The following is a 24,343-nucleotide window of genomic DNA, read 5'->3' on the forward strand; positions in this document are numbered from 1 at the left end:
TAGGCAATAATTATTTGGCAAAAACAATGAATTAAATACTTGAATCCTCCATATATTTGACCTATGTGTCTTACTAAAAAGTGTAATACATTATTTCACTGTGTTTGTGAGACGCTGCATACATGTCACTGATGATTAAAATAAGATTTGATTTGAAATCTCTATTAAAAAATATGTATTACATGGTTTAGTTGAATACTCGATTCTGATTGGTCAATTCAGAACACGTGACACGTTGTTAATCCAAAACCATAGACTGTATATAAAGTCCAGAACAGACAGACCGCTGTCAAGGATCTATTGACCGTTGTTAAGGACGCTCAAATCTGCAGAAAGAAGTTCGGTCGATTTAACTGTATACACATACTGATGTGTTTCGAACCGACAAGACAAGAGGGACAAGAAAACAGCGGAGAAGCAACGGGACAGAAACCTTCCTTTTTACGCAACGGTCCAGACATAGACATCAGACGGCAAAACATATTCAGTTGCCAGTTACTTTGGCATTAGGGCAGGGATATCTAGATACTTTCCAAGGTTTGACATCATGAATTGTGCTACTTTTAAAGCAAGCAGCGATGTTTTCAAATCTGTAATCAAAAAGGTCCGCAAAAACGCAGCTTCACGTCGGGCTCCTGATCTGCCTGTCGGCTGTTCTTTTCACCATAATGACCGCCTCGCCTTACATAACACATCCATATTTTAAATGTATAGTAAAATCAAAAATGTAAATAAAGAAGAATTGTAAAAAATATTATTATTGTCTTATTGGTAAACATCATTCACATGACACTTTTAACCTGTTTAACCAGATACTAATGAACCCAAATCATCAACAGGTTCACATTGACTGATTTACCAGTTGTCGATAACTGCGCTATTTTTACCCATAAAGATCGACTCTGGTGGGACTCGAACCCACAGCCTTTGAATGCCTTCACATACCTAGAAGTCCAATGCGCTATCCATTGCGCCACAGAGCCGGATGATTATATATTTACCCATAATGCATTTTGTTTTTCTTAATAATTTTTTTATTAATCAAACACACAACAGCAATGCCCCTACCGGAAACTAGGAAAGTCATGTATTAATCTCTTTGAGAAAACATTAGAAAACGGCTTTTTGGAACATGGGGTGTCAATAGTCCACCACAAGATGGCGCTGCTCCCTTTCTCTTCGCAGAGAACAGTCTGAGAGGGACCCAGACATACCGCGTTAGTCTATGTTTGATAACCGTGGAGTAGCCGAAATACACCCTGCGAGCGCGGTTTCGAATCCCGCTCAATCCCTTGTATGTCAGAACATGCATAAATGTAAAGGTGGAGCTTATTTATTATTTTTACCATACTTTTGGGTAGGTTGTGAATAAAATCAATGGATCACTTCAGTTCTTCACCATAATCATTCATGATTCATTGTCTGTTTATATTATTGTACTTTGTAATGTTATCAAATCAATGAGGTTCAGAGTCAAATCTTTGCCTCTGAAATGTAGTGAAGTATTAAGGAGCATGCAAGTCAGTACATCATTGTACAGTACTTCAATAGATGTACTTAATATAGAATAGTACTTAGAATATAAGTAATATGACAAATATGAGAATTATTGTTATTTTGTGCATTTATTATTATAATTACAACTTTTAATAAATGTATTAAAACTTAAGAACAAAGTATTAAGTAAATATAACAATAATGACAGTGAAATATGATGATGAAATATTCAAAACAGAAACATCCATACTTGTTTTATATGTATTTATATATTTAAAACAACAGTAATAATAACAACAACAATTCTTACAATATGTATAGTAAAGTGTAAAATAAAACTAGACAATAAAAACAGTGCAAAAAACAGTGCAAAATATAACAAAGTGAAAAAGTTGCACCTGCTCACAACATTTGGTGATTTAAGGTACATCCCCTCTCTTTTTCCCCCCATACCCTCTTTGCTCCAACACAGCCCTCCAGTCCTCATAGGACTGGGTCTCTGATTCTTTACAGTACCAATTGCCAAAGTACTGTAAATGGGCTGGTGGCTTCCTGTCTTTGTTGCAGTTTTTGCAAATGATGGCGTCATTTCAACATTTGTATAGATAAAAACACAGCTGTTATTTATTCCAATCCAATGGTGATTAATCTAACCATAGGATGAGAAAAGGGAAACACATATTTACCTGGGATGAACCGGTTCAGGTGCAGGTGAAATGACTCCAGTGAAGTAGAGCCTCTGGCACAGCGGTATGTTGGCAGGCGGTGCCCTCCCTTCACACTGGAGCCAGTTTGTGCGTAGAGCTGTTATGGCTGCTCTGGCCTTGTCCATCACTTCCTCTCGGGAAAGAGGTCGAATCCACGGCATATCTTTGTTAGACTTCTTGACCTTAAACAATTGAACGGCTGAAACAACTTCAAAACATTCATCTGCTACTCAGTAATATGTATCTAATATCTAATATATATCATTCCAATAACTTGTATATAGACTCGTACTGCACTATTCCACATGCTCACTTTATTTTATAACTATTTTTCTTTTGTATTGCTCTTGCTATCTGTATTGTTATTATGTTGCATTGTTGGAGAAGCCTGTGACATAAGATTTTCAACAACAGAATTACTCTGTAGCTATGTCAGTTTGACAATAAAGAACCTTGAACCTTTGTTGCTTCCAAAGTGTCTGTCAAGTTAAGAATACCGTCCCGTTTTCGAAAGTGTGGTTCCATCTAGAGAATAAGAAAATAGTCATATTTAAAAAAACTGAGAAATATGTAATTTATAATAAATATTTAATAAACAAGCTGTAAAAGATTACATATTGATTCAAAGAAAAACTGATGACTACATACAATACAAATTAAAGATGAATAAAAACAAGTACAAATGCAGATTATGCATTTAAATGTAATCAATCAATCGAAATGTATAAATAGCCTATATTTTGTATGAAAAACTCGACCTTCATACTAACTATTTAATAATTTCCTCTCAATTATAGTGTATTAAAGTGCCTTACAATGGAAACAGGCCTGCCTACTCAAGTACAAGTATTTCATAATAAAAGGTGGTGTTAACTGCATTGTAACTTCCCTTCACTGTCCCCCCCGGACTTTCATTGTTTACAAGTGAGGTTTAGTATTTACATTAATGGTAAAATAAAAACAGGTGTCCGGTTACAGTCAAGGGCAAGATTTGTTTTGCTCTTGTTTTATTTGTATATCATGCTGTTAAAGCTCGCTTAAAGACTAAATTCACTTTTAAAACACGTCGGTCGCTGCCACCGGTACCGGTAAACATCACATACATGGAACGGTTAGCGATGTCCGGTTCGCTAGTCATTAGCAAAATGTCCCTGTGCAACATGTTGTTTAGTTAAAATATATCTATACATCTAATATGACACTTTATAAACATTGACAACATAGTTAAAGGATTATGTACTTACTTTCGTGATGTTGGGAAAAAGTGAATCTCTCGCTCGCGGCGTCCGCAGAGTATAGCCCGCCTACGGAGACGCTGATTGGTCAATTCTTGGTTGCTGCGGGGGCAATTCTTGGTAGCAATACGGGCGCTGATTGGCCAGAGCTCTCAATTATTGGTAGAATCTTGGTAGCAGACGTGAACGTGATTGGCTGTCGCTACCAAGAATGAGCTCGACTCACAGGGGACGGGGAGCATAGATATATATAAACACATATATATATATCTATGACGGGGAGCGCCACAGAGCCGGATGATTATATATTTACCCATAATGCATCTTGTTTTTCCACCAAAAAAAAGTATTAATCAAACACACAACAGCAATGCCCCTACCGGAAACTAGGAAAGTCATGTATTAACCTCTTTGAGAAAACATTAGAAAACGGCTTTTTGGAACATGCAGTGTCAATAATCCACCACAAGATGGCGCTGCTGCCTCTCTCTTCGCAGAGAACAGTCTCCCACTCCTCTGAGAGGGAGCGGACCCCTTTCTCCTTTTATAACAGAGAGGGAATGGGACAGAGGGAGATAGAGGTGGGCAGAGGTGAGAGTGAGAGGACAGCAGCTGGGCTCCTGCCATATCTCATTTATATTTAGGTATCTCAAAGAAGAGGGGGGAAAGGACTAAAGCAGGAGTGTTTGGTGCCTAAAACGGGATAGGTTGGTCTCCAAATTCTAGGAGTTCACTTTGAGGCTGATCGGTTTTATTCTGTGCCTCGTAGGAATATTTTTTACACGATTTGCGTCCATTTCAGATCAGAATTCTTGTTATTATAAGTAATTCCGGAGTTGTTGACACTGATTTTTTTTTTAAAACTATAGCAGGAGTGTTTGGTGCGTAAAACGAAATAGGTTGGTCTCCAAATTCTAGCACTTTGAGGCTGATCGGTTTTCTTTGGAGGTGGGTTTCTTTGCCTCGTAAGAATATGGTGTACATGTTTTATTATTACATCCTTATCACATCATCAGAATGTTATTAAAAGTACTTCCTAATTCTGTCCATGTGTCTCCATTTCAGCGCATCGGTGCACGGATTACAATGCAAAGCGTTTTGGAGGTTTGGCTCACCTTGGTGACGGTGGGGTCGCTCACAGAGGGGGTCTCTGGAGGGTACGGGCTCAGCATGTTCGCGGCTCAGTCGTCCCCCCCGGATCCGTGCTACGATGAGAACGGGAACCCTCGGAGGTGCATCCCGGACTTCGTGAACTCCGCGTTTGGAAAGGACGTGCGCGTGTCCAGCACCTGTGGGACCCCGGCCGCCAGGTACTGCGTGGTGACCGAGAAGGAGGAGGAGAGGACTCGGGACTGTCACACCTGCGACGCCGGAGACCCCAAGAAATCTCACCCTCCTGCGTACTTAACGGACCTCAACAACCCGCACAACCTCACCTGCTGGCAGTCCGAGAACTACGTGCAGTTCCCGCAGAATCTCACCCTCACTTTATCCCTGGGGAAGAAGTTCGAGGTGACCTATGTGAGCCTGCAGTTCTGCTCACCCAGACCCGAGTCCATGGCCATCTACAAGTCCATGGACTACGGGAAGTCCTGGGTGCCGTTTCAGTATTACTCCACTCAGTGCAAGAAGATGTACAACCGGCAGAATAAAGCAGCGATCACCAAGCAGAACGAGCAGGAGGCCATCTGCACGGACTCCCACACCGACATGCACCCTCTGACGGGGGGGCTCATCGCCTTCAGCACCCTGGATGGGAGACCCTCTGCGCACGACTTCGATAATTCCCCCGTGCTGCAGGACTGGGTGACGGCCACCGACATCAAGGTGATCTTCAGCCGGCTGCACACGTTTGGAGACGAGAACGAGGACGACTCGGAGCTGGCGAGAGACTCCTACTTTTACGCGGTGTCTGACCTGCAGGTCGGGGGCAGGTGCAAGTGCAACGGGCACGCGTCGAAATGCGTGAAAGACCGCGAGGGGAACCTGGTGTGTGAGTGCAAGCATCACACCGCGGGCCCGGAGTGCGACAGGTGCAAACCCTTCCACTACGACCGGCCCTGGCAGCGCGCCACGGCCCGCGAGGCCAACGAGTGTGTCGGTAAGGAAACTGCTTCTTCTTTTTTGTCCTTTACTGTGGATTTATTTCAGCTCTGAAATCTGCTTTTGATTGATTGTATATTTTCTGATCCATGTAAAAAAAAATCGTAATTACGCACAATCATTTTCCTGCCATTACGCACGACAATTACGCACAAGTGTTACTCGAAAATGTGAATTTTGTAGTATAATTATTTCTTGCTGGGAATGAAATTGGGTCGCTGAAAACTTGATGTTATTCTACATACATGTTTGTGCTGTAAACACGGATTATTAGGAGGTGATATCAACTTAAATTAGGGTTTGATTAATTTGTCTGTGGCTAATAAATCCTTTTTGAGGCAAAGAGAGAAAACAAGGCCTCCATCTGAAACCCCACGGCCTGAATAGTAAAAAGTAATGTATTGATATTTAAAAGAGATATTTTTTTAACATTTAAATCTAATCAAATTGATCATAATTGTATTTCGAAAAACGACCTCTCTAGGTATTATTTAAAATGCTCTAAATAGAGTAAATGACAAAAGGGCCATGCTAATTCAATATACTGCCGGCCTAAACACATTACACATAGTTCAAATAAATTATTAAACCCACCTTTTCTATTTTGTCAGATAATTGATCATATATCTATCAAGCATCGTCCTTTTTAAGAATCTTAAATACACACAAGTTAACTGCCTAATTAAAGAAATGTCTCAATCAAAAATGTAAAGTAATATTTCCTTTATGCCAAGATAAAATCAAAGTGTGTTTGCCAGGTTTCACAATCCACCCTCTATGTATTGTTCACTGTTCAGTAATACATTGCCTGCTGATTTGTATCAACACCCAGAAGAAAAGAAAGCGCCGGAAGTCATTTCCTCAAACACAGTGCGCCTGTCCGAATGCGTAATTGCGCTTTGACCCGCGGGGTTTCCGACTGTAGTAGTGGAGCTTTCTTTTTTAAATAGGAAGGAAACATTGCTGCTGCGGAGATAGACTGCAGGGGCGTTTTGTGTTTCCATAAGCAGGTGCTGCTGCAGATTGCATGGCAGATTAAGGCGCTTTTATTGACATTTTTGGCACGTAGAGTATAAACTACTGCTTTGGAGCCAGAGAGAGGAGGACAAAGAGGGAGGTCATTTGAAGCCTGATGTGAGTTTTTTATTGTAGCAGTAGTGCATTTGCTGTGATGCTGATTTTCAGAGCATGGGGGGGTTATATCAACAGCTCAACCCCCTGAAGTCCTGACAGTGCCATGGTTTGCTTATCCAAACGGAACAAGTGAACAAGTTGTTCCCCTTGGCCTCCGACTTCTGCCTCTGCAGAGCCAGCATCTCGGTGTATTTCACTAAAACAAAAGCGTGTGGCATCCATCTCTGTGTCAGTGCGAGACCCCTGCACCCCCCCCCCCCCCCCCCCCCCACCCTTTCACCATGTTGCTTTTTGTCGGAGGGTGTCATCAGATAAATCAAACGCAGAAAAGACAAAGCATGTCTTCCAAAGAGGAAATAATAGCCTGACGCGAGACCTCTATAGAAAGTGACACAGGCTCACACAATGACCAAAAGACTGCATAGAGAGGCTGTAATCCATTACAAAAGGATGCAAAATGACAAAAAAAGGCACAAACTGACAAAAATAGACAATAAATTATGAAGATAATGCAAAATGACAAAACAAACCCTGCATGGATAGGCGAAAGAGTACAAAGTGATGCAAAAATAAAAATAGCCACAAACTGACGACACAGAGAGATGAAAAATGACCTCAAATAGATACAAAATGGTGAAGAAAATGCAAAATGACTATAAAATGACTACAAAGTGACCAAAAAGTGAAAGAGAGTGAAAGGGTGACTCAAAATGACTAAAAAAAAACACTTCTTTTAGAGGCTATTACTTAAGATACAATAATGGCGGCCTGGCATTTAATAACAAGATGACCACAAGTGACTATGAAGGGTCACAAAATGACAGAAAAACACTGCATATAGAACTTCACTGATTCAAAAGTGATGCATATTGACAAAAAAAAGCCACAAATGGACCACAAAGGAGATGCAAAATGACCACGAAGTGTCTAAAGAGTGACTCAAAGTGACGGGAAAAAAAACCCTTCAAGACACCATCTGCGGTCACCGAAGCCTGATAAGAATGTGTGTGTACAAAACACAGCAAACTCTTACTGATATGTGCTGGGTCCAGGCTCAAGGGCGTATGGCACTCTCAACTCTTTCCAGGACATGCCTGCCAGTAGCTTTGCCGATATCTGTGTTGATAGGTGATAGATTAAGAGCGGGGAATCAGCTTAGAAACAGGTTTTTAATCAATGATTTTATCACTGAGCACAATCTCGATTTTATGTTTTTAACTTGGATTGAACAAAACTAACAGTGCAGCTGTTCTTATCGAATCAACCCCTCCCAACTTTAGTTTTATGAGTCAGGAAAGAATGCATAAGAAAGGAGGTGGAGTTACTATTTTGTTCAATGATCCCCTTCAATGCAGGAAGACATCTTATGGGAACTTTGCTTCTTTTGAAGATGTGGCCCTTCAGCTGAAATGCTCTGTTCCTAAATATCTACAGACCACCCAAATACTGTGCAAGCTTTTTGGATGACTTTACTGAACTGCTGTCTATAGTGTGTATTGACTTTGACCGTCTAGTCATTGTTGGTGATTTTAACATCCATGTTGACAAACCTCAGGACAGAGGGGCTAAAGAACTGTTTTGTGTTCTTGATAACTATGGACTGAATCAGCATGTGGCGGAGCCCACGCACAATAAGGGGCACACTCTGGACTTAATTATCTCAAAGGGTCTGAATATCTCTAAGGTTGTGGTGACTGATGTTGCACTCTCTGACCATTCCTGTGTTTTCTTTGAGAGCTCTATTTCTGTTCACACATTTTTTCAAAAAGAGGTAACCACAAAGCGATATTTAACTGAAAATACTAGGGAAATGTTTACTCAGAATGTTTCTTCCACACTTGCCCCTGCTCACATCTCAGTAAATGAGCTAGTAGATCATTTTAATTCAAAAATTCAAAAGACCATAGATGCCATTGCTCCAACAAAGGTAAAGGAAGTGACCGGCAAGAAAATATCTCCATGGAGAAAGGCCATGACCGTGAGAACAGAGAAAAGAGAGTGTCGAAAAGCTGAACGTAGGTGGCGAAAAACAAATCTCCAGGTTCACTTTGAAATCTATAAAGAGAGTCTTGGCTTTTATAATTTGGAATTGAAAATCGCACGACAGTCTTTCTTCTCTGACATCATTACCAAAACCAAAAACAACGCACGTGCCTTGTTTGCTACCGTCGACAGACTAACAAACCCCCCAGTGTCAGTAGCCTCTGAACTTCTATCCACCAGGGCCTGCAATGATTTTGCCTCCTTCTTCACTGACACAATTCAGAAAAAAGGTCAGTGCCTCTGTATCAGGTACAGCAACTGTGTTGTCCCTGTGTCCACCTAATATCAATTCAGACATCATGACACAATTCCATCAGATTAATGATAAAAACCTAGAGGACATTATTCAACTTCTGAAATCCTCCTCCTGCTGCCTTGATATTATTCCAACAGGATTTTTCAAAGATGTTTTTCCTTGCATGGCCTCAGATCTACTTCATATAGTAAACACATCTCTTCACTCAGGTGTTTTTCCACAGGCCCTGAAAACTGCAGTCATTAAACCACTCTTAAAAAAGCATAATCTAGACGCTTCAGTAATGAACAATTACAGGCCCATATCAAACCTGCCATTTCTAGGTAAAATCATTGAAAAAGTAGTTTTTCAACAGTTGAGTAATTTCTTGCATTTAAATAACTGTTTGGATGTGTTCCAGTCAGGCTTTCGACCAAGCCACAGCACCGAGACTGCTCTTGTAAAGGTCTTCAATGACATCTTCAGTCTTCAACTTCAGTGTTAGTATTATTAGATCTCAGTGCTGCGTTTGACACTGTTGACCACAACATATTACTAGACCGACTAGAAAACTGGGTGGGACTTTCATCAACAGTTCTAAATTGGTTTGAATCCTACTTAAAGGACAGAAACAACTGTGTTTCTATAGGTAAATACACATCTGAGTTGACAAATATGACATGTGGGGTACCTCAAGGCTCCATATTGGGGCCTCTTCTCTTTAACATCTACATGCTACCACTGGCTCAGATAATGAAAAACAACAAAATAAGTTACCATAGCTATGCGGATGACACACACATTTACATAACCATTATGAACCATCCAGATCTCTCAGGTCTTCAGGGACTGGTCAGCTTTCTGTCCCCAGAGTCAGAACTAAACATGGAGAAGCAGCGTTCAGTTATTATGCTCCAAATATCTGGAACAAACTCCCAGAAACCTGCCGGTCCGCTGCAACTCTTACTACTTTTAAATCCAGGCTGAAGACTTTTATTTTTGCCGCTGCTTTTAATTGATATATTCATATGCCATTTTCTTAATGTCTTTCATTTTTGTAAAGCACTCTGAATTGCCTTGTAGGTTGCCAAAGGTAGTTAAAGTCATTATTGGGGTTAAAGTCCCCTCGTAGGTGGTTAAAGTCCCCTACGTGTGCCGTTTTGGTTTCAAGACCCTGGTTCGCGGAAGATACCAAAAAAGTCCTAGAAAAAAACTTAAACTTAACTAATGTGCATTTAAAGAAAAGAGGAATAGTTTTGGCGAAAACTAAAAAGGTACCATGGGGTACAGGAATTCGTTTTGAGTGTTTTGAAATGCCATTTTATATCATTGCTTTTAAATTAGTGTTATAGATATCATTTCATAATATGTTTCTTAAATGCTATTAATGTCTTTCATTTTTGTAAAGCACTTTGAATTGCCTTGTGTTGAAATGTGCTATATAAATAGCCTTGCCTTGCCTTACTTAGAGAGGCTGTTGCTACTAAGAGAGACCATAAGGATGTCTGACACCTAAATGGAAGAAGAAGACCCAACAGTAGTATTTTGGTGTTGATAATCTGTTTGGATTCCTCCTCGGATGCTTCAGATCCGTTGTAAGAAGGAGAGATGTGAGGAGAGAAGTTGCTTTCACTTGAGGAAGGCAGAGTGAGTTTCCCATGACTCTACATGCATTTTGTCAACAGCCATGTATGTGTGTTGGCAGCAGCAGATTCACATTCTGCAGGACTTACACATGTGACCATAAACGTATAAAAGTAGGGGAGGGGGGGTTTGACCTGAGGAGCCCATCCATTTCTGTCTCTGTAATCGAGTATTTTAATGTTTTTTACCTTTTTTCATAATGGTATTCCCTCTGTTTATTTGTAACCCTAATGCACATTATCAATTATTACCAAAGACTTCACTTCGTATTGCTTCCACTATGAAAAAAAAAAGTCCGTTCCACATTTTCTTTAGCTGTTCCCTTTAGTGTTGACTTCCTGTCTGTCTTCTTCTGCACATATTCCCTTGATCCCCCTTAGCAACAGTCTGTTTTCCTTAGCAACAGTATGTTAATCAAAATACAAATTCAGAATTAACATCCTCTGGAATGTCCAACTTGACCAATCAGAATCAAGTATTGAACTAAGCAGTGTAATCATGCTTGACAATAATTCAATGTGAACACACACACACACACGCACACACACGTGCACACACACGCGCACACACACACACGCGCACACACACGCACACACACACACACACGTGCACACACGTGCGCGCACACACACACGCACACACACACGCACACACACACACACGCACACACACACACACACACACACACGCACACACACACACACAGCTGCTTCATATTCATTCAAATGCCAAAGAGGTTGTGTTTCGGTTCATTTTTTTGGCTTTGTCCCCTCTGTGGAAAGAGATTCTGAAAGTTTCAGGAACAAAGATTCTCTCTCTTTTTGTCCTGATCCATTTCTATAAAAACCTGTCTGAAAATGAGCTGATCAGATTTTGGCCACTTGATGATGTCATAACGATGTTTTGTCTTGTGTAACCATTAGCCAATCACCAACCAAGGTAACCCCCCCCCCCCCACCTTATCACCTGAATCTCCTCCTAGAGCACCATTGTGTTCTTTGTAACCAAATCTCTCTCAGAGGGGCGTGGGGAGGGGCTCCTTATTTTCATCTAAAGTAACAGACAGAGAATCAGCACTTTGGAAACAGGGCTGAAACAGAGGGGATTATGGGATGCTGCAATGATCTGCTTGGTGTTTCAGCCAATCAGAGACAGGCTCTGTATATATCTGAGACCTATAATATATTGATGAAAAACAGTATAATAGGGGACCTTTAATACAAATTGTAGCATGCACCAGTTTCAGTGCCTTTCTATGGCTGGGACCATTGAAACTGCTGAATGTGCCGCAGTTTTCTCACCATCTGGCTCTCATTTCAGCTCCATGTGACGGAGAGAAGAATTCCTGTAAAGCATGATGTCAGATATTCTTCTTTCTCCTTCGTCCTCTGTTATTCTGGTTCTTTTTCTCTGGCCCATCATTGTGTGCCACCGCCGCGGGACACTCGTCCATTTACATTTAATTTGTAATCTGAGACAGACTTGAGGGTTTGAGGATTGTTTTACACATGAAGTTAGTGAAACAAACAATAGCCAGAGGATTGGGTGATTTCTGTGGTTGTTTTTGTTTGGTTGACTTCTGTTTTGATGGGGTCAATGTGTAACTAAATTAACTTAACGTATCAAACAGAATGACAATGAAAACAGGCTGCGTTTGCAAAACTATTGTGTCGCAAGGAGTAGCTACAACATGCAATCGTGGGTAGAGGGGACACTTACTGTCAATACCCATGAGCAAGGCATGGAGTCCTCTTTACCGCCTCTGACTCTGACCTTTGACCTTTGGTAGAAAAAAAAGAGAAATGCCTCTTTTAGGGGTGAGTTGAAGCATGCTTAACATACATTCACTGACAGTAGTAAACATCAACGAGGGATACGATAATGCAGCCAAAATAAAACTAAACTCTCATACATATACCTTAATTTGCATAGTGTAATCATTTATACATTACATTTAGCCTACTATGTAATCCAATGATCCATTACCTTTATCTAACCATTGACAGTCAGTAGTAGACAATAAAGTGGAAATTGAGAATGCAGGAAATAAACGTCCAAAAGATATATTTGAATGAATAAGAAAAACACAACTTTAACTATTTCAACCCTTTAGGGGTGTCAAACTCAAATACACAGTGGGCCAAAATAAATAAAATGGGCACTAGTCGAGGGCCGGACTGGTTCAATGTTTATTGCAAAACTTATTGAAATGAACTTATTGCACATATTAAACCTGGAACTAACACAGCTTAAATTATTGCCTATAAAAACAACATTAAACATTAAATAATCAGTTGCATTCATTTCTTATGGCTCTGTCTGCAGAGTTATTTCTTATGATTACATTTCTCCACAGGCCAACAACAGCTTCACAAAAACTATTTCCCACAAAGAGAAAACCAAACATGCCCTGTTGTCTCAAGAAAGAAAGTGCAGAAGGAAACATCCATTGAGACTCAGTTTGCTGCTCTGTGATGCTAGTTCAAGCCAGATACTTGGCATCTCATCTTGGGTGCAAGTTCATCAATGTTTGGGGTCAGGCTCTGAGCTGAGGAGACCCTCAGGATTGAGTGAAGGTGTGCGTGCAATATACCGGAGGGCCAGATCTAATAGTAATTAGAAATTATCCTGCGGGCCGAAATTAAATCCACCACGGGCCTGATTTGGCCCCCGGGCCTTGAGTTTGACACATGTGATTTATACATTACCTTTATCTAAAAAATGTAACCATTCATACATTAACTTTATCTAGCTATTGTAACCATCTGTATATTACCTTTATCTTATTTATGTTAACTATTTATATGTTACCGTTATCTTTTGTAACCATTTATACATAACCTTCATCTAGTTATTATAAACATGTATACATTACCTCTAACTTACTATTTCATCCAATTATCCATAACCTTTATCACACTATTGTCATCCAGCAGTAAACATTTACAAGATGATCCAGGAAAAATAATAAGGTCTTAAAAGATAATGAGAACATCACAAAAATAATAACTTAAAGGTCACCTATCATGCTATTTTTAGGCAATAGCATAGGTCTCAGATATATACAAATATATAAAAAACATGTCTATGAAGTGTTTTGCTCAAAATACCAAACAGATCACCCATTCTAGCCATGCCTCATATCCCTCTATTTCACTTCCTGTTTCAAAAGTGCTGATTTGGGGTTTAAAGCTTTAAAAAAAGAAAACTGGTTAAAAAATCAAAAAGGAGGGGGCTGAGCTCATGCGGGACCCGGCAGCTACCGTCTAAACTAAATACTGCCGTGATGAAACGCCATATCATGGATTATCAAGGATTGTTTCTGAAACAGTATGGAGCTCAAAGGCTTTCTCTCTTGCCGGTTATACCACAAGGTGAGTTCCTTTTTATTTCCTGCTTCTTCACACACACATGCTCTCCAGTACAGGTTAGCTCTGAGTGTTAGCAATGCTAATGTAAACACCGACCATATTACGTCCAAAACAGTCGGGCATTGTTTCTGATAGCAACTTTCTGATAGGGCCGTGGGTCCACATTTCAGATATTACGTCATATCGGACGCAAATCTGGATCAGCTCCGTTTTTAGAGATTTGGGTACGGAGGGAAAGAGAGAGGGTTTTATTTTCTGACGCTGAGTGAGTTCCCTGACACACCGGGGACACATATTTATGTATAAAAGACATCAACAAGTGCATTTTGCATGATAGGAGACCTTTAAAATAAATGTTTTTGTTTTATTTTTTATCTTTTTTATCCAACTATTTAAACCAATTATTGATAACCTTAATCATACCTTTGTAACCATTAATACATAACCTGTATCTAACTATTGACATCCAGTAGTGAACAATTAAGAGGAATTTGATCATGCAGGACAAAAAAACATGTAAAAGTTACCAGTTGTTGTTGTTTATTTTTGATCCTCATTAGAGATCACAGGGGAATAGGGATTTCCCCCGGTGTCCATAAAAACTTTAACAACATTACAACCTTCAGATGTGCAAACTGTTAAAAGACACCTGAACACAACATGACATATTGGGAAACATCAATGTTACATGGAAATAGTAACAATAGTTAGTATAAAGCATGTCAAAAATGTGATATTAAAGGTCCCCTATTATACTGTTTTTCATCAATATATTATAGGTCTCAGATATATACAAAACCTGTCTCTGAAGTGTTTGGCTGAAACACCAAACAGATCATTGTAGCATTATGTTAAGAAAATCTCACTCACTTCAATCTCAGGATCCATGTATCTCTGATCCTCTCCAGAATGGAAGTAGTCATCACATACAGAGCATCAACTAGTTCCTGAACAGTGTCCTTCACATGCTGATATCCAAGAGAGGGAGTTACACAGTCACAAGATGGAGGAATAGAAAGCAGTATTCAATGTTTACTTCAGATTAGCTCCACGTCAGAAATGATCATGCTTGTCATATGTCTATCTCCATAGAGGCTGAATCATCATGTTAATCACATAGCTATCATATGCCTAAAACAGTCCTGATGCTCTTCTAGGTAATCACACATCCTGTCATGTTCACAGCTACAGTTGGGATACCTTTGTGATCATGTGTACTCTGATATTGGAAGAGGACATTCAGTATTTTCCCAACACATCCCATAATCCCCTCTGTTTCAGCCCTGTTTCCAAAGTGCTGATTCTCTGTCTGTTACTTTAGATGAAAATAAGGAGCCCCTCCCCACGCCCCTCTGAGAGAGGCTAGAGTGGTGGATAGGAAACAGGTGTTTTGCAGGTTAGGAGACTTTCATACACTTTATTTAGCAAGAGCAGAGTGACAGGTAGATGGACGGAGAAGTTTAAATCATGTCAAAGGTTGAGTGGAGCTTGGGGCTCTGGGGAGGAAAATCCAAAGGGTTTGACCGATAGAGTTCAGAGAAAGTAATTGGAGACGGGAGTGACCCTGAAGCAGAAATGTATAAAACCAATCAGTTTCAATCAGATATAGAGCGGTGCAGATATGACACATTTTGTGTGGGCTCACTTTTGTTCTTGCGGAAAATAATCTCTGTGACTGAACGAAAACAGCAACAGAGAGGAAACTGCACTGTAAAAACTGAAACGTTGACTTTAATTAAATGTATTGTGTCAACTAGTTTCACATAACTGAATTTGGTTAGTTGAAAGCAATACTTTTAAGTTGAACCTAATATTTTTTCTTTTAACTTAATAGTATTGTTTTCAACTAACCTAATATAGTCATGTGAAATCTCTTGACATAATACTTTAATTAAAGTCAACGTTTCAGTTCTTTCAGTGTGTGAGGAAACTGTTGTTAATCAAAGGGATTGAGTAGAGATGTGTTGGTTTCTAAATATTCTTCAATCTGTGTGTCAATAAAACGTTAAATGGTCATTTTAGTAACCTTTTAGCCAATAAACTACCACTGACCCTAATGCGTTTTCTATGGACAGATATTTTATTCCTGCAGTGTTTTGTGATTGTCCAACAACTGAGAATTGACTCCAAATTATAAACAAATCCACATTTCTAGAAACAAACTCCCTGCATTCCTTTAAAATGTTCTACAATAATCCTGGTGATTGTGGGAGTGTAAAAGCCGGCTTTAAACATGACAGGAGCTCCTTATCATGATTAATACCTTAGAAGATGTTTAAGTTATTTTTTTAAAAGTCGAGTTAAGGCTGACATCCTGACCCTGCCCTCACATCCAAATATATTTCACTCTGTCACGATTACAAACGGAGAACAATACTTCTGAAATTGTCTTATTCCTCTGTCGCCTCCGGTCTTTTCTTGCAACATAATCCTACGTGATTTAGCAAGAGGTTTCTCTGTATACAACCAGGCCGTAAAACAAAGACCTGTATTTGGGGGATTAAAAAAAAGAAAAACTATCCGTGTAGTACTACGATCCCGTGTCCTCTGGGTAAAAGTTGCATGTTTTGCAGATTTTGTTTTGTTGAGCTCATAATTCAACACAGACATGTGATGGTTTGAGCCAGAGAGGTCTCACTTTTAGGGCTTTCAGGAGAAGTCTTGTTCTGCTATGTTGTGGACGGCGGTTTGGAGGGGTGTGTTTTCAGAGGAGTGTGTGAGCTGTGATTTAATGTTCACGCATGGGGTGTTGGATATCATGGCAGGGAATAATGGTGATCTGTGTGGAACATACGCCGAATACAGTGGCTTTATTCTGCACGTACAGATTTTTGAGTTTAACATTTGGCTGAAAGATATTCGAGACACACTGTAGGACACACTGTGTGTGTGTGTTGTGGGACTTATTGTGTCCTTATTCATGCAGTAGACACTAGCAGTGATGTGTCAATACTGGGAATAGGCTGCACTATTCAGATAGGAACAGATACAAACTTTTATTAGCTAAAGCGGCCAAGTTTCCACAAGGTATATTTGCCAAAATGTAAACAAAGAGGCTTAAACTAGTGAGGGGTTTAAGGCTTAAATATTTCAACAATAAGAAACTGTCCATGTTAAAGTAAAAAGCTAACGTCAGGCTATAAAGGAACTACAGCATGTGACCGTGCTGTAGTTCCTTTATAGCCCAACATTAGCCACCTTTAGCTTAGCAGTGGTGACGTGAAGTCATGTGACCGTGCTGTAGTTCCTTTATAGCCCAACATTAGCTGCCTTTAGCTTAGCGGTGGTGACGTGAAGTCATGTGACCGTGCTGTAGTTCCTTTATAGCCCAACATTAGCTGCCTTTAGCTTAGCGGTGGTGACGTGAAGTCATGTGACCGTGCTGTAGTTCCTTTATAGCCCAACATTAGCCACCTTTAGCTTAGCGGTGGTGACGTGAAGTCATGTGACCGTGCTGTAGTTCCTTTATAGCCCAACATTAGCCGCCTTTAGCTTAGCGGTGGTGACGTGAAGTCATGTGACCGTGCTGTAGTTCCTTTATAGCCCAACATTAGCCACCTTTAGCTTAGCGGTGGTGACCTGAAGTCATGTGACCGTGCTGTAGTTCCTTTATAGCCCAACATTAGCTTTTTACTTCAGAAATCATAAAGTAGTGTTAATATGTGGAGATTATCCTGCTGAACTAAACATGTAAGTATCATAAACATTTGTTTGACACAGAGATTATTTTCTGCAATAATCCAAAATAACGTGGAGAAATCCCATTGGACCAGGGAGATGCTGCCTTCAGGGTCGGACTAAAACAATATGTCATGTCATGTGTTTTGAGCACACAAGACAACATCACTGCAGGATCCTCTCCTGTCTTTGTTGTTTATTTGAGTTTGTTGACGGGCTTCTCTGCTCTCTGGTCCAACATGAAGAAGATGCTCATGTTGGAGCGTCTGTGTGGAGGCTGCTCTCTTTGTGCCCCCCCGCCTGTCCACACACTGCCTGCCGGGTGGCATCAGGACCACCAGGAGCGGCACGTTGAGCCCCTTTGAGGCGCTGCAGCAGGGCATGCTGGGAATGATTAATGTGCCAGAGGAGGGACACGCTTCACAGCTCGGCTTCAGACCCCCGACCCCCCCCCCCCCCCCCCCCCCCCCCCCCCCCCCCAACCCGCTGCGCTGCCACCCGACAGCACCACACACTTCCTCAGTGTCATTACCCTAGAAAAACAGATTATTGAGGTTAACAATTGGCTCAAAGACAATTTTTCTATCCAATTCGTTGAGACACACACTGACTTTGGGACACATTGTGTGTGTGTTGTTAGAAAAATCTCACTCGTCACCGGCTTGAGCTTCAATCTCCATCCATGTATTTGTGATCCTCTCAAGAATGGAAGTAGTCATCACATACAGAGCATCAACTAGTTCCTGAACAGTGTCCTTCACATGCTGATATCCAAGAGAGGGAGTTACACAGTCACAAGATGGAGGAATAGAAAGCAGTATTCAATGTTTACTTCAGATTAGCTCCACGTCAGAAATGATCATGCTTGTCATATGTCTATCTCCATAGAGGCTGAATCATCATGTTAATCACATAGCTATCATATGCCTAAAACAGTCCTGATGCTCTTCTAGGTAATCACACATCCTGTCATGTACACAGCTACAGTCGGGATACCTTTGTTATCATGTGTATTCTGATTATGTACAGTACATTCAGTATTTTCCCAATATTGTTGTGTGTGACTTATTGTGTCTTTATTCATGCAGTAGACACTAGCAGTGATGTGTCAATACTGGGAATAGGCTGCACTATTCAGATAGGAACAGATACAACATTAACCCATTACATGTTACTTGTTAGATGCTTTTATCCAAAGCGACTTACATACTCAATACTGTGGACAATCACCACAGGAGCAATTTGGGGTGAAGTGTCCCAGGGACACAACAACATGCTGACTGCAGTGGGGTTTGAATCTGTGCCCCCCTGATCCGAACACCAACGCACTAGACCACTATGCCACACGCCTCCCTACAAACTTTTAGAAGCTAAAGTGGCGAACTTTCCACAAGGCATATTTGCCAAAATGTAAACAAAGAGGCTTAAACTAGTGAGGTTTAAGGCTAAAACATTTTGACAATAAGAAACTGTCCATGTAAAAGTAAAAAGCTAATGTTGGAATGCTATAAAGGAACTACAGCACGGTCACATGACTTCAAGTCACCACCGCTAAGCTAAAGGTGGCTAATGTTGGGCTATAAAGGAACTACAGCATGGTCACATGACTTCACAGCACCACCGCTAAGCTAAAGGAGGCTAATGTTGGGCTATAAAGGAACTACAGCACGTCACATGACTTTACGTCACCACCGCTAAGCTAAAGGTGGCTAATGTTGGGCTATAAAGGAACTACAGCATGGTCACATGACTTCACGTCACCACCGCTAAGCTAAAGGAGGCTAATGTTGGGCTATAAAGGAACTACAGCACGGTCACATGACTTCACGTCACCACCGCTAAGCTAAAGGTGGCTAATGTTGGGCTATAAAGGAACTACAGCATGGTCACATGACTTCACAGCACCACCGCTAAGCTAAAGGCGGCTAATGTTGGGCTATAAACAAATTACAGCACGGTCACATGACTTCACAGCACCACACACTTCCTCAGTGTCATTACCCGACTCACCCCCTGACTAGAAAAAAGCATGAAGGAATCCTCTCTGGAGGGAATCCTACCCACCTCCCCCCCCCCCCCCCTGCTGTGCTGGGGACACGGGGGCTTTTTACTGCAAGACAAAGACACCAAGTGACAACCGGATTAATTAAAGTTGAATAACATCTTGATACTTAATTAGAATGACATTTACAGTTAGTCTGCGGGGGCTCTCATACAGTTCCAGGGATAACAAATCTGAATACTTTATTTAGCCCTGTGGGAAAGTGGGTTTTGAGACGGAGACTCCGGTTTTGAATTTATACAGTAAAATAAAATAAATAAAAACTAAATATTCAAACAAACATGACATTTTTTTACACATTCTAATAAAGTAAATAACACAAATAAATGTTATTATACAATTTATGCAATGGCGTGAAAGAAGTGTACAGCTCAAAATAAAATCTGCTTTCCTTCTTCTTTTTGGGGTCTTCTTTTTAAATCTGAATACTTCAGTAATCCCAGTGGGAGAGTGGGTTTCATGACAGATGCATTTAGAATAAAAATGTAAAGAAAATAAAGAAAAATACATTAAATAGTGCATTAAAACCTGCAAATAGTTGTAAATAAATAGATTGTGCTTGTGTGGAGCCTTAATTAAATGCCTGCAGCTTCATACTCCACCAAGTATCAGGAGTGTGTCTCTTTTTATATTGAACAGCAGAGATGGCAAAAGTACACACATCTTTGACTCAAGTAGAAGTACAGATACTCGTGTTTAAAAATACTCTGGTGAAAGTAGAAGTACTGACTAAACTTCTTTACTCAAGTCAAAGTAAAGAGGGCTTTGAAATGTACTTCAGTAAAAAGTACCCATAACTAGCAGCTGTTTTAAAGAGTACCTGACCTCCCTTTATATTAATAGAACAATAATGTCATTGTTAGCTAATGAATGTTTCCATGCTGAACAACGGCAACATGACAACGTTTTCATTGGTCCCTCTTCTTTAGAGAAGACCAGGAAATGATGGATACACGGATCGTGTTCAAATCAATAGGCACGCAATGACTCTAAATAATAATGATCACGCCACCAAACACACATTCAAACTAAAGTAACCAGCCTGTTTGGAAAATGTAAGAAGTAGAAAGTACAGGTATTTGGGTTCAACATGTAAGAAGTAGAAAGTACAGGTATTTGTGTTCAACATGTAAGAAGTAGAAAGTACAGGTATTTGTGTTCAACATGTAAGAAGTAGAAAGTACAGGTATTTGTGTTCAAAATGTAAGAAGTAGAAAGTACAGGTATTTGGGTTCAACATGTAAGAAGTAGAAAGTACAGGTATTTGAGTTCAACATGTAAGAAGTAGAAAGTACAGGTATTTGTGTTCAACATGTAAGAAGTAGAAAGTACAGGTATTTGTGTTCAACATGTAAGAAGTAGAAAGTACAGGTATTTGTGTTCAACATGTAAGAAGTAGAAAGTACAGGTATTTGTGTTCAAAATGTAAGAAGTAGAAAGTACAGGTATTTGGGTTCAACATGTAAGAAGTAGAAAGTACAGGTATTTGTGTTCAAAATGTAAGAAGTAGAAAGTACAGGTATTTGTGTTCAACATGTAAGAAGTAGAAAGTACAGGTATTTGGGTTCAAAATGTAAGAAGTAGAAAGTACAGGTATTTGTGTTCAAAATGTAAGAAGTAGAAAGTACAGGTATTTGGGTTCAACATGTAAGAAGTAGAAAGTACAGGTATTTGAGTTCAAAATGTAAGAAGTAGAAAGTACAGGTATTTGGGTTCAACATGTAAGAAGTAGAAAGTACAGGTATTTGAGTTCAAAATGTAAGAAGTAGAAAGTACAGGTATTTGTGTTCAAAATGTAAGAAGTAGAAAGTACAGGTATTTGTGTTCAAAATGTAAGAAGTCAAAGTAAAAAGTCGTCAGAAAAATAAGTAATGGAGTAAAGTACTGATACCAGAAAAATGTACTTAAGTACAGTAACAAAGTATTTGTACTCCACTACTTCCCACCTCTGATGAACAGCCACTTATCTGCAGAACTCTGTAAAGCAAACACAGACATGAAGCCTGGCTGTCAGAGGAAATGGAGTTGTTGCTGCCCGCTTCATATTTATTCTTCTTTCTTATAACTCCTGCGATGGATGTCTTCATCCTCCCTGCTCGGCCTCCATCTCTCTCACCCCAGTGACCAATCCCTCTCCGAGTGGGAATGAGGAACCACTTATTGGATTTGAGGGGGGGATCTGCAGCAGGATGGATGGAGGAGAGGAGGAACTCATTGGCTTCCACGACAATAAATATCCCAGGGTTTCCTCGTGTGCTCAAAGAAAGAGAGGAACCTGGGGATTCATCCTCCTGCTGCACACTGTGTTTGTGATTGAACTCAGACAGGCATTAATCCTCCTTCTATAACTCTTCCAGTCAGAGAGCAGCCGAGCGCTGTTTTAAAGATCAGAAACAGAATCGGAATCAGAAACAGGTTTATCACCAGGTAGGTTTACACGTACGAGGAATTTGACTTGGTGTTGTGGTGCACAAAAATATTTAACATAATAAAAAATATAGTAAAATATAACAGTATTTACATAGCAATGGAATAAGAAGGAATCAAATATGGAATAAAAATCGGCAGTAATAAAAAAAAGAAAACGTAAGATTTAAAGATAATAGATATTGTTGTACATTGTGTGCATTAATGTAATGCATAGATAAGATAAGATAGGACTTTTTTTATCCCGAACGAAATTGTTGTGCCAGAGTTACAACAAAACAATAAACACAGCCGCATGATAATAAAACTGTACACTAACAGTGCAGTAAAAAGAGCAATTCAATATCTACAGGAAACATAGACGGTCACATCATTAATGTTACAGTATGTGGTATTTAGTAGTGCAAAAAACGTAGTGGCAGATACGTCATTGCACGTTATTACAGAACATTATTAATAATATTGCACATGTTATATAGCAGAGAGTGTTTGTAATGATGTATTTATATTGTACGTAGTGTTGGTGTGGAAGTTTTCAGTTCTTTACTGAAGGGTGAATAATTATATAGGCCACTGGGAGGAAAGACTTCTTTTCCCTCCTTCATTCCTCAAAAATCTGAGGCCCAGGGTCGCTACTGTGGAGCAGAAGGATCACAACTCCTTCACACAGCTGACAGGAGGAAGAGGAGAAAGTCTCTTCCTTCCTCTGCTGAAGGCACCGAGACCGTTCATCACACCGTGTCCTCCCTTCTCTGCTCACAGGAAAACCTGGGAGTGTAGCGTGCATGCATTTGAGTGTGCGTGTGTGTGTGTGTGTGTGTGTGTGTGTGTGTGTGTGTGTGTGTGTGTGTGTGTGGCCTAGTCTTACTATACTTGTGGGGACCTAAATCTGTTTACACAGTCACGTGTGGGGACTCGCCTCCCTTATGGGAGTGTAGCGTGCATGCATTTGAATGTGTGTGTGTGTGGTGTGTGTGTGTGTGTGTGTGTGTGTGTGTGTGTGTGTGTGTGTGTGTGTGTGTGTGTGTGTGTGTGTGTGTGTGTGTGTGGGTGTGTGTGTGGGTGTGTGTGTGTGGGTATCAGTGGGGTCCACATAAGGGGCCTCCTCCCAGCATTTTATTTAAAAAACACTCCTAAAATGGTGAAAAAAGTCACCAGGTGAAGCACATTTTTTGAGGTGCGAAGACTCTTATTGCTCACTGGAAATAATTGGAATTGGATAAAAGTCATGCTATTTGATACTTCTATTCCACTACATTTTGAAGGATAGTATTGCACTTTTAACTCCACTGCATTTCTTCAACACACACACCGCAGCTAGTTATTTTTTACATATAAAAACTCTATTAATTTGTACTCCTTATATACCCAGTATTGTAGAGAGTTAACTACACATTGACAAACTACAAAAAGTCAATAATTTAAAATGTATTTGTAGGTATACAAACAGTAATGTAATACTCTTTAATATAATAAACTTGTACCCGCTTTAATAGACACATAAACGCACCCAGTAATTTCTTCTTACCTCTACTTATTGAGAGATAAATATTGTACTCTTCACTACATTTATTTTACACTTGCAATGGAGTGTTTCAGACTTAAGTATTTCTACTTTAACTTAATTTAAGGATATAAGTACGTCTTCCTCCACTGGTGTCTATGTGCTAAGTGGTTTATTCACACAGGTAGTGAGTGAGAGTTTCTCCTGATAGCGAGTCGGAGATAGCGCTCTGTATCTGGTTCACTGGGGAAAGAGTGACCTCAGAGCAGTGAACCGGACACCGTGTGAGATTAAACTGTGAACCTGCGCTGTGTTAAAACACGATTTCATGTTCTGACCTGACAGATCTGTACATATCTGAACAATAACGCCGTCACACTGAGCAGAGGACAGTTAAAGACACATAGGAGGATGCAATGCTTAGGTATTTAAATTGATTTACGCAAATGTGTATTTAACAAAGATCGTGTTGCCCTATTACTTTAAAGTTAAAACCCCCTAAGATTTCAGTCCTGATTCGGCAACACTTACTGGTACTAACAGCAATTGTGGTTTAAAAACTACAGTAAACAGTCCTTGAGTGGCTACTTTGTTAGAAACACAGCAAAAGAGCGACTGGTGTGACTGTTTATAGCTCAGCCAAACAAACAATTGGAGTTTTCCACACAGCGCAGAGCAGAAGCAGTTGGTGTCATAGAGTGGT

The 24,343-nt window shown here is 40.1% G+C and overlaps 1 protein-coding gene and 1 non-coding gene across 2 annotated transcripts in view; one reads left to right on the forward strand and one right to left on the reverse strand.

The window, feature by feature from the left end:
- Positions 1 to 897: 897 nt before the first annotated feature.
- trnar-ucu lies at positions 898 to 983 on the reverse strand. Its single transcript is given in 2 exon segments — positions 898 to 933; positions 947 to 983. It is a non-coding gene; the product is annotated as a tRNA-Arg (tRNA).
- Positions 984 to 4,010: 3,027 nt separating this feature from the next.
- ntn1b (netrin 1b) overlaps positions 4,011 to 24,343 on the forward strand; it is a 79,102-nt gene continuing 58,769 nt past the window's right edge. The window contains exons 1-2 of the mRNA XM_034127041.1: positions 4,011 to 4,387; positions 4,505 to 5,540. Coding sequence (XP_033982932.1) covers positions 4,526 to 5,540 — 1,015 coding nt within the window. The 5' untranslated portion in view covers positions 4,011 to 4,387; positions 4,505 to 4,525. The remainder of the gene's footprint in view (positions 4,388 to 4,504; positions 5,541 to 24,343) is intronic.

This window comes from Trematomus bernacchii, unplaced genomic scaffold (genome assembly GCF_902827165.1).
Source record: "Trematomus bernacchii unplaced genomic scaffold, fTreBer1.1, whole genome shotgun sequence".
Lineage (NCBI taxonomy): Eukaryota > Metazoa > Chordata > Actinopteri > Perciformes > Nototheniidae > Trematomus > Trematomus bernacchii.